This window comes from Seriola aureovittata, chromosome 8, assembly GCF_021018895.1.
Source record: "Seriola aureovittata isolate HTS-2021-v1 ecotype China chromosome 8, ASM2101889v1, whole genome shotgun sequence".
Taxonomy (NCBI): Eukaryota; Metazoa; Chordata; class Actinopteri; order Carangiformes; family Carangidae; genus Seriola; species Seriola aureovittata.
The window spans coordinates 29,300,401-29,311,974 of record NC_079371.1 but is presented as its reverse complement, the minus strand read 5'-3'; the positions used below and the strand labels follow the sequence as shown (position 1 = coordinate 29,311,974).

The 11,574-nt window shown below is 41.3% G+C and overlaps 1 protein-coding gene across 1 annotated transcript; it reads left to right on the top strand.

The window, feature by feature from the left end:
* Positions 1 to 262: 262 nt before the first annotated feature.
* Positions 263 to 11,515, top strand: rab33ba (RAB33B, member RAS oncogene family a). Its single transcript, XM_056382746.1, has 2 exons — positions 263 to 953; positions 6,738 to 11,515. Exons 1-2 carry the CDS (start codon positions 726 to 728, stop codon positions 7,236 to 7,238), a joined length of 729 nt encoding a protein of 242 aa, XP_056238721.1. The 5' UTR covers positions 263 to 725; the 3' UTR covers positions 7,239 to 11,515.
* Positions 11,516 to 11,574: the final 59 nt, after the last annotated feature.

The window sequence follows — 11,574 nt, the reverse complement described above, 5'->3', positions numbered from 1 at the left end:
AATACTCAAATATCTCAAGTTTGTACCACACAGTAGCTGAGTTAATGTTCCACAGCTGTCTTCAACAATATAGTTGTGCTAAAATGGATGATTAATGGAGTTCCAGTTAGTTTATGAATATGGAATTATGTTTAATGAAAGTGAAAACCTGTAAAAGTGTTATTACTTACTTGTGTCACTTTCCATAGATGGAGCTGTTCTGTCATTGTACCAGCAGATGTCGCTCTTCAACACAGTCAGTGAGGGCGGTGCTTTTGTCGGATCATCTGATTTCTGAGGTGAAAAGAGACGTGAACAGTAGAGCTGTACGAAACGCCATCTGAACCGGATAGCATTGTGTATTAATGGTGTTCGTGCAATCAAAACCAAGGTAAACTCTATTTAATTGACAGATTCTTCAATGAAGCTCGACTTTACATTCTTTCCCACGGGACAGTGAACGCTGCATAAATGTATCTCGCGAGAAGAGACTTTCCTTGACAACACAGTACGTGGCTGACAGCTGTGGACTGGGAGTGTTTACTTGGATGCACTGGTTCGCAGGTAGAGAGCTGTTGAACGTCGAGTAAACGCACGGAACCTCTAACGTCTCTGGATTCAGTCCCTGACCGGTGACCGACCCCGAGGAGGCATTCCACCGACGCCCCCCCACCGCCTCGCAGCAGCTACAGGGACCGCTGCTGAAGAAAGCTCTGCCTGCCGTTCGTCCAGCCTGTCGGTCTGATATGGCGGAGAGCGGGTCGGCGGTTGGATTCTCCGGGTCTCTGACTGGCTCCACTCTTCCGCCGCCGCGGACACGCATCTTTAAAATCATCGTGATCGGGGATTCGGGGGTCGGAAAGACGTGCCTCACCTACCGCTTCTGTGCTGGCAAGTTCCCCGAGAAGACCGAGGCCACGATCGGGGTGGACTTCAGGGAGAGGCTGGTCGAGATTGACAGCGAGAAAATCAAGGTGTGCACTGACGTCACAGGTCACTGTATGAAAACCTCTGTAGATACAGTCCAGATGCAGATGTTAAGTCTGTGGTTTCCAGTGTCATAGAGATGTCTCACACCCTGTAGAGACAATAGAAGAAGAGAGAGCAGATGTTTAACTGTGAGAGAAGCATCATGAAACTCGAGTGGTGGACAGCTGAGCAGCTCCACTGAAGCTTCAGTGTCTTGCTCAAGGGCATGTCAGTCATAAATAAGGGAGTGACAGGTCCGGGCCTTATTTTTCTTCTGGTCCACTGGCCTCTGTGTGCAAAACCACTAAGACCATTAAGACCAGTGAGATGATCACTTTTAGTTGTGAACAGCAGTGAGCGAACAAATGCATACTAAAGGGCTGCTCTAGAGATCTACTGTTGTCCCTCAAAAAAAGTTGGAGCCTCACAAGAGACATGTTCAAATAAGAATAATTAAAATCAAAGTAGTTAAAGTATACTATCTAGACTTAAAGTTATTCGTTTGGATTAACAAAATATAACTACACATCACAGCGACACAGACCACAACAACTGTGATTGATGTGCTCGGTAGCATATGAGGTCAGGGACATTATCTAGAATTATCATATGTGTACATACACATATGAAATCATACTCATTCATATACAACTACTGAAAACCTCACACACATAATGTACAAGTGAAAAGATTTTACACACTACTGAAATCCTCTCACACAAACAACTGAGAAAGTATGAGCTTATGCACAACTGATAGGTCTCATATAAACTGTTAAAACCTTTTACATATACAACTGAAACACTCACACACACAACTGAACACTCTCATACACACTGAAACACTCTCACAAACACAACTGAAACACTCACACACAACTGAAAATTCTCACACACACACAACTGAAACAGGATGGCAGGAAAACTAAAAGTAAATGCTATAAGGTCATGCACGAGATCACAAACACAGACGTAACTTAAGAGTTAACTCACTTACTGTACCTGTAAATGGCCGTGCGTTCATTGTTTAAGTCCTGGAGTCTGGTTCTGTCTCCTCTGCAAAAGCTGTGGCGAAGTGCATTCACTACACGACTAGTTATTACATAAAGAAAGTACACGGTCCAGGTTGTTACCATCATTATACTTCAAAATAAAAGCCTGACCTTTACAGTAAAACCAATGGAACAAACAAAAACCATGGGGTTCAACCAAAAGAGTGTTCAGTTGTGTGTGTAAGAATGTTTCAATTGTGTATATGAGATTGTTCAGTTGTGTACGTGAGAGTGTTTCAGTTGTGTATGTAAAATGTTTCACTAGTTTTTATGAGAGGTTTCCATTTGTTTTGTCTTGTTTTTTTTTGTACTTTTTATTTATGAATATTTATGGATATGTTTTGACAATAACAAACATATAGGACAAACAGACATGAGATCATTGGATGGTCACTGACAAAGGCATATTTGCCTTATTTAAAGAAGAATATTGAGTTACAAACCATACTTATAATGAATCTCTCTCATTGGCTAAATAAACACACCATTTTTTCCATAAGTCATCTATTCTAGAAGATGCAGATGTTTGACAACATTAATAAAGAGTCCAGCAGTAGGACAGCTCTTCTGAAGCCAGCATTTTGTAACAGCTTTTTTAATTGCTGACAGCATGATTTTTAAGAGATAGGTATTGTCTTTGCTTAGTCCATCAGGGATGTGTCCCAGATAAAGGTATGTGAATGATATATAGACATCAAATACCAGGATTTTTGAGATAATTGCTGCTACACCATTCCAAAAAGGCTGGATAGACAGACAAGACCAGAAGACATGAGTCTGATCAACAATAAATCCTCCACACTCCCTCCAGCAGGGTAGCTGTGTACCAGTTTGATTAGACTTCTGTTTAGGAGTGATAAAAAAGCGAATCAAGTTTTTCCAGCAGAAGTCTTTCCAGGTCCGGGAGTTGGTGGAGGATGACTGTATTTTCCAAGCATGAAGCCACATGTTTTATGTGTCCATGTGTTATTTCAATGTCCAGTTCTTTTTCCCATTGTTGTTTTACATAGCCCGTAGTATCTTTGTTCAGTAATGTGATGCCATGATATAGCTTGCTTATAAGACCTTTATTGTTTCCCGAGTTGCTAGCATAAATAAATATATGAATTACAGTTGACAGTTCTCTTGGATTAGACACCTTTCACCTTTTTACAGAAATAATCGCGGAGCTGTAAATATCTATAGAAGTCCTGTCCTCCCAACCCCTATGTCTGACATAAATTTTCAAAACTTTTAAGCTCCCACTTGCTGACCATCTTGCATATGGAAGTCATGCCAAAATAGATCCAATGTCTGTATCTGCAGTCTAGCAAAACTGGCATGAAGTCAGGGTCATATGCTGGCCATCTAATTAATTGAACCTCTCTTTGGAGTTGGAAGTGTTGAACTACTTCCACCCATACTTTTAGCGATAAATTCACCCAGTGACTCGACATCGTAATATTTCCTTATGCCTGTCAACACAGGCAAGCAGGGACTGTATTGGCATGTCTGTTAAAGATAACTCTACACTGTTCCACTTGGCTACATAAGATGGGTTACACCAGAGTACAAGAGGTCTCAACTGTGCCGACAAGTAATAATCCCTTAAAGATGGGAGGGCCATGCCCACCCCCTGCTCTGGCAACCGAAGAGTAGAGAATTTCACCCTTGGTCTCTTTTTATCCTATATGAATTGGGAGTTTTGCTTATTCCACTCTCTAAATTGTTCCTGAGGGATTTCTATTGGGAGTGATAGAAAAAGATATAATAATCTAGGGAAAATGTTAATTTTAACGATCTAATTCAGAGGGAGGGGCTAGAGGGAGCAGGCCCCACCCATTGAGGTCATCATATATTTTTTTATTAATGTTATTATAGTTAATATTGAATAACTGTGATAGATCTTTGGATAAACTTACTCCCAAGTACTTGATGTGGGATGAGTGTCAGTTGAAACAATATTTTCAGATAAGTTCTTGAGTGGGAGTGTAATTAAATGTCAAAACCTGAGTTGTATGTATGTTGAGGGCATACCCTGAAAATGTCCCGTACGTATCCAATATTTCCATAAGTAGACGTAAACCTGAACCTGGGTTCATGATTGTGACCAATACATCGTCTGCATTAGGGCTGTGTATTGGCAAGAATCTGGCGATACCATATATATATCCTGAAAGGGTGTGACAATACAAGATATTGTGATTTTTTTTTCCAATATAGTCTATTTTTAGAAAAACTCTCATAAAGAACACACAATGTTATATGCATAAACACATACCGTTTGTTTTTATGCATTCAGACTCAGAACAAACTTGGGAACTTGTTTGTGCTTTAGCTGGTGGCAAAAGGTTCTGCGTCTGAAAAAGTTACATGTCTGATCCTGCCAAGTAGTCACACCACTGTTGGCAATTTGAGTGCCGAGATTCAGACTGTGTGCAAAGCACTGTACGTAGGTCATGTCTGCAAGTCTAGCCGTGACACAGGGCCGGATATTAAAGCATTTCCAGCGGGCTACTCTATCCCTCCTGACGTCCTGTGTCTGTCGGAGAAACGCAGATTTCTAACGTGAACTGCGATACTGTGTTTTTACCGCTTTAATTAGGTCTGTTTGTTTTTGAGAGAAGATCTCTACGGATCAGTTTTTAAACAAACACAAATTTTCCCCCAACTCTGCATTTAGTCTGCAGAATCTATCTGCCCCAGCTCTGTGTGTGTATCTGTGTGTGTGTGTGTGTGTGTGTGTGTGTGTGTGTGTGTGTCATGTGCACGCACACGGGTGTCACGGCAAAACGGTGACGTGAAACAAATAACCTGGAGATTAACCGAGTTGATGTGAACTCCGCTCATAGTTACTTTAACTAAGTGCAATAAAACCTTTGCAAGTAAAAAGCAAAACTTTATCAGTACACCTGTTCAACCTGTATAACTGTTAAACTGTAGACCGCGATATTTTAATCTGCTCTGTAATATGTTTCAAACAGTTTCTGTATACCATTCAGGCTGTTTACAAGAGGTTTCCAGTTGTATATATGAGCACATACTTTTTCATTTGTACATGTAAAAGGTTTCACTAGTTTATATGAGACCCTTTCAGTTCAGTGTATGTGAGAGTATAATTTTTCAGTTGTGTGTGTGAGAGGGTTTCAGTAGTGTGTGTAAAACCTTTTAACTTGTATTTGTATGAGGTTTTCAGTATAGTATGTGAACGCGTATGGTTTCATATGTATATGCATGGCAATTGTAGATAATGTCCCTGACAGCCCTGCATACTAGATAATGTCCCTGACAGCCCCTCATAGTAGCATGTCTATTCCATGCCACTCAATCAGCTCAATCAAAAATCCTCTATTACTAAGATACATTACAATCAGTGCCAGTGGTATGAAATATACTACCTGTCTCCTAGGTAGCAACACCTTAGTTGCTGATATGAAATGTGACAGTAGTCGATATTAATATCTATATAATATACAGAATGCATCCTTTGAGAACGAAAAGACATATGTTTTTCCTGTTATTACAGCCTGTTGCTGGACAAAGCTTTGGGGATTTTTTAACAATGATAAATATCTTGTCCATGTAATAATAATAATAATAATGGTATTGTTAAGCAAAGAAACACAAGTTTTATTTCAGTTGTAATTTTTAATTCATGGTTCACATATATCTTCTGTTTGTCTGGTTTTAAAGCGACATCATCAGCTCTACTGCAGCAGTGAAGCAAGAACCAAAAAACACAGGAGAGTTTATTGCGGAGACAGAAACAGGTCTCAAATAAAGTTATTTTACTCTTTATTCTCTGAAAAATTACATTTTAGTGTCTGGAATATCTGTGGCTTGTGAAAAAAAAAACTATTATAATATTGATTTATTTCGTTAACTGTCGAAAGAATCATAATCTGTCATCACATTTACTTCTCCTGTTGGAGCAAATAGACTCAGACCTTCTGCTAGTCTCCTGAAGGGGGTGGTGCAGTGTCAAAACCCATGACAAGGAGATACAGGAAGTAATTTTTAATGCGCTGTCTCCTTTCTCTACTGTCTCTGGTTGTACATAGCATCTTCTCTCTTTTCTGTGTTGCAGTAATTTCAATAAAAGTATCTCTTGTTCAACATCTATTGGCTCCAACTGCAGAAAGTGAGTGCACTAACTAAAAGTGAACCTGCTGGCTGCACTAATGACAGGAATAGGTTACTGACCACAAATTGATGAATGTATGAATCTTTATTTAAATTTCCATATATATTTGAAAGGAGTTTGGTGTAGTTTCCTAAGTTATTCTATATTTTAACATATATGCCCATCAGTGTGTTATGTGGCTCATTGGTGTATTTTCATTAGTTTTTGGCCAACAGTGGAGCTCTGTGGTGGCCCCTAGTTGTGCGTATTAGATGTCTTGTCTTTGTGCAGGTAGGCGGGGCAGCTCACAGAAGGAGTTCCTGGGCCTGACACTCCCAGCCACTCTGAAATCTCTGCCCTCTGGAAAACTCTTTCCCAATGTATTACTATTTGTTTCTATTGCTATTTTATCTCCAGCACCCACACAATGCATACTACATGACTGATGCCACTGATCTTCATATCCATTCCTTCTTGTGGGTTCATTTTATTTGCCATGACCTGAGAGCCAGTTTTGACAAAGCAATAAGACAGATCAGGCTTCAATACATACACACTACTTGTTAGTAGAATTCATTCATCATTGGTTTGGGTCTTCCAGTGAGATTTGATCCATTTCCACTTTGACCTCCACAGATCCAGCTTTGGGACACTGCAGGCCAGGAACGCTTCAGGAAGTCCATGGTGCAGCACTACTACCGCAACGTGCACGCTGTTGTCTTTGTCTATGACGTCACCAATGCCGCTAGCTTCCGCAGCCTCCCTGCCTGGATTGAGGAGTGCAAGCAGCACGCTCTGGGCACAGAGGTCCCCAGGATCCTGGTTGGAAACAAGTGTGACCTCCAAGACTCCATACAGGTGGGCACAGACGTGGCGCAGCAGTTTGCAGACGCTCACTCCATGCCCGTGTTCGAGACATCTGCTAAAAACCCAAACAGCCAAGGAGATGGAAGCCACGGCAGTGGAAACAGTGACCATGTGGAGGCTATCTTTATGACGGTGGCCCACAAGCTGAAGTCTCAGAAGCCTCTGGTGTTGAGCCAGCCGCCCGGGGGATCAGGGGGCACCATCAACCTTATCAGGGGGGTACATGATGGGGGTGATGGGACCAGGAGCTGGGGCTGCAGCAGCTGCTGAGGGAGGAACATAGAGGAAAAAAGGGAGACCACTTCAGCTCCAGGCTGCACAAGGCCAATGAAAGTGAAATTGGATGGAGCTGAGGAAAGAAAGGAGGTCTATAGAGAAATAGTGGATCGAGGAAAAATGGCTTCACAATCAGAACAGCACATAGATGAATGTCTCCATTTGAAAATGATCAATTTTTCCAGTGCTTGGGCTTGATTTTCATAAATGGCTTTCAATGGTTTTGGGCAGTTCTTAGTGTGATTGTTGTTTTGATTGCCAAAATCTACTGTTGGTTCATGGAGATGATCCTGAATAAGTAGCCAAAATCTGATTCGGTTCTGTCAGTCCTGAGCCTGCACCACCCCAGTTTCAGGTCAGTTATATTCATGTGGTCATGGAAACACATTTAGACGATAGATTGTGTGTAATAACACACAATCTGCAACATTGTTTTAGGCCATAGTTTGTGCTAATGTATGACTGACTACATCGTATGGAAAGGTGTGCTGAGCTGAGCCCCCGTGTCATTACTACAGAACACAATGTGCAATGGTTGGTTGGAGTCGATCTGGTTTTAATTCTAACATTTCATTACAGGTGCCCTGTAAACAAAGAGCCGTGTTAACATTCAGTAACACATTGAGTGCAGTTTCGTTTTTGAAAATATTAGCATCACACAGTATTGTAAATATTGTTGAAACCTGTGTTGTAACACTTTATTTGCTAGCTAGCAGTCTTTCCTGCCTCTGCTAACACATTGCTAAATTTCTTAGCATGTTGACCGAGTTGTTGACACACTAAACACAATATAGGTTCTTTTCAACAATAATGTTGATATCCCTGACAAGAACTTATATTGTGTTATAATGAGTGTGAGGATGACAATGGGACCTGTTCCACAGTGGCCACCACAGGGTGCCTTTAAGTGTGGCTGCTTTAATACCTAACCGTGTCACTCACTTAAAGGTCCATATAGTATAAAGGTAGATGTCCATGTGTTGTTTTATTATAAAGCAGAGGCCTGTAGTACAAACCACAATTTGAGGTTATTCGGGTAACTCTGGGTTTTCATTTTAGCGACGATGGTTCACTTCTTACCAGGGTAAATCACCATGGTAACTTATGCTGAGCTCCTAACCTGCTCCGGTGCAGGTTAACTTCAGAGGATCAACAGCTGATCAACTACTGACCAATCAGATACCTGGAAATCATAATTCTTTCAGGAATCCTACAGGTCAAACTAAAAGTTATCCTGGGTATGTTGAACTTGCTTCGTAGTACAGGCCTCAGGTTTAGGTTCTATATTAACTCTGTGAAAGTATCAAAGCGCTCAGTACACAGAGCAATGCAAACAGCCTGTATTCAGAAACTGAGCTTAAAACGAGCCGTCAGGACTTCTGGAACTTTGTAATGTCACAACAAGATGGTCACCGCTTTCAGCATTACCCTTTTTGACCAAGCAGTCATTCTGTTGCTGAGCTTTCAGCTACGAGACACTGCACCGTCATTGGAGGTCAGGAAGCAATTATGTCACTGCACAGACTTCAGAAGGATAGAAATATTAGAAACCAATTTACCCCACAGCGTTTGGCTCACTCTGCCCCATAGCCGCCATTTTGGAAAAAAAAAATAGCTATCTTACCAATTCAGGCTAATATTTAGCTAAATAATTTGCATCGTATTATACATTGGCAAATCACCAACATGCATCATAAATATTTTTAGACCCAGATAAATTGGCTTTGATGTAGCAGCCATTACATCTGATATGCTAAAAATTTACTTTGACAAGCCAAAAACAGAGTTTAAAGTAAAGTAGTGCTTACTACTCCTTCCATGTGCTTCTCCTTTTCACAGTCTGGCAGAAATTATGCGTGGTTCTAAAATGTATGGTCACATTGTTATGTGATAAAAGTGCATGGTTGCCAAGAGTGAGTCAATTTACCCGCTGGCACATCTTACCCCACTCTCCCCTACTTTTAATCAGATTACCAGAAACCAGTTGCAGTGACCCAGTGAGCCTCCGGCCTTCGGGGCCCCTGCTGTAACTGCTTGTTTTGCTGTGGTTAATAATTCAGGGTTGAGTAAGATTGATTCAGCTGAAAAGATGTTTCATCTTATTTGGTTTGGTCCAATCAGGTCAAGCCGTGTCATTATTGTGGGCTGGCCCAGGAGAGGTCCAAATGTGAGAAATAAAAAATCACTGTAACAGATTAGTTGCTAATGGTAGTTCCACCTCACATCACCAAAGCTTAAGTGATGAGTGGAAACCCCTCGTCTTTGGCCAACGCCACTGTTTCTCAAGACTAGTTTATTTACAGTTACTGAGTCATTCAGGAGACAAAAAGTCAAATCATTGCATCAGCAGTCAGCTCTAGCCAATCAGTATTCAGCATTTCAACCAATTCACTACTTACACACTGCGCTGTTATTGTTAATGACTGAGGTTGGTTCCCCCCAACAGAAAGCAGCAGGAAAGCTTAAATCAGCTATATGTAAGTTTTGCTATTTTGCTACATAGTTAACATTAGCATTACCATCTGTTTACTTACCATTCTAGAAGAAACGTTGATAGTTCAGCATCAAACTTCATTCCTTTACTCACCAACAGCTGTCTCCAGAGGTGGAAACAAAGACCAATGTTAACTATCATGTCTTTTCTTCTACTGAAGTTAACATGCTAACCAGCTAGCCCTGGCCCATCTCCTCACTATAGCCTCCAGTCTGTCATTAAGACGTAGCTGTTCAGAGGATCTCTTATATTATAAAGACAATGATGGCTGAAGTTCTTGTCAGCTTCCACCTGCTCCTGACAGGAAACCAAAAGAAACGGCCTTTTTAATGCAGCTTTAATCTGTATTTTAATGATGATTATGTGAGAGGAGTTTGTGGTAGTGATGAACCTACAGAGAATTATCACAGTCTGCAGCTCCTCTCAGCTTCACCAAGCATATGTTCAGACATAACCATACTGGTCTGGTTCACTCTCATGGCCTCGTTTTCAACTGTAAACAGCCTCTGTCCTCTAACTGCTCATCATACAAACAGCAGACCGACTAAAGAAAGCTAAGGAGGAGCTGGTGATCATACATGGAGCTAAAAGAGAGGGAATACTGTACTGTACTGTAGATTCATCAGGAGATACACATGAATCATCTATCATCGATAACAGCTGGATGTGGAAATAAACAGCTGTATGACCACAAGTTGAACATAAGAACTTAAAATGTGATGACACGTCGTGTTTTCGCTGCCTCCAAGTGATTGCAGGTATAATTGAAGACACCTTGTCTTGAGTGATAGTACCTGTTAGCATCCAGCACCAGAGCTAACTCTGCATACTGGCAGCATGTGTGAACACTTCAGAATTAAGAGTACTCCTTTAAACCACATCAGCCAATCAGTCCCCCTGTAAGCCTTTGTAGGCTTATAGAACACTCAAAACGCTTTGCAGTACAAGCCACATTCACTCACACATTCATACACCCATGGAACAGCCATCACAGGCAATCTGGGCTTAAGTATCTTGCCCAAGGACACTTCAACATGCGGACTGGAGGAGCCGGGGATCAAACCACTTACCTTCTGATTAGTGAACAAGTTGCCCCCCACACACAAGAACAGGCTGTTGGATAATATAGTTCTGTGTAGGTGAGCCAGTGACTCAGACAGTGCCCACAGTGTGAGGGTTTGTGGTATGCACCTGTTCATGTACAAGCCTGTACCCAACCCTCAGCCTGTGTGTAAAGTTGTAATAAAATGTTTGGCATGTGTGTTGTATGATAAAAGCTGTTACCATGACACCTCGGTCTGTTAGTGTGCAGCTCTGTCTCTGTGGTCATGGATGGTTGTCATGGCCACATCTGGTCTCCTGGCTCCTCTGCTGGTTACGCTCTATCTTTACATCTTCCTGAAGAATGTGGACTGTTGCTCAAACCAAATGGCCTTCTCTCAGGACTCACTATTCAAAGGCTGTCCATGCAGGATGGAGGACTGTGTGTGATGACAGAGGATGAAGTCATGTTTTAGATTTTGGTTTCTGTTCTTTAAGTGTCCTTTGTTTTTGATACCCGCACACTGGACTGGGTCATTTCATTTCACTACAGCCATGAACCACAAACACTGCTACTGTACCTCTCATTGCAAACGCTGAAAGAAAAACATCAATGACAGAATAGTATTAATTCACAAAGTGACTAATGAATGAATGAAACTACAAGTGGAAGAGGGAAACGCCTGCAATGGTTTTGTCACGTGTAGCCTTGCAATAAACTTCCCTCAATATGTCACACTGTGGAGTTGTCTCTCTTCAGAAATCACTTCGGTCACATTTATTTATTTATTAAAT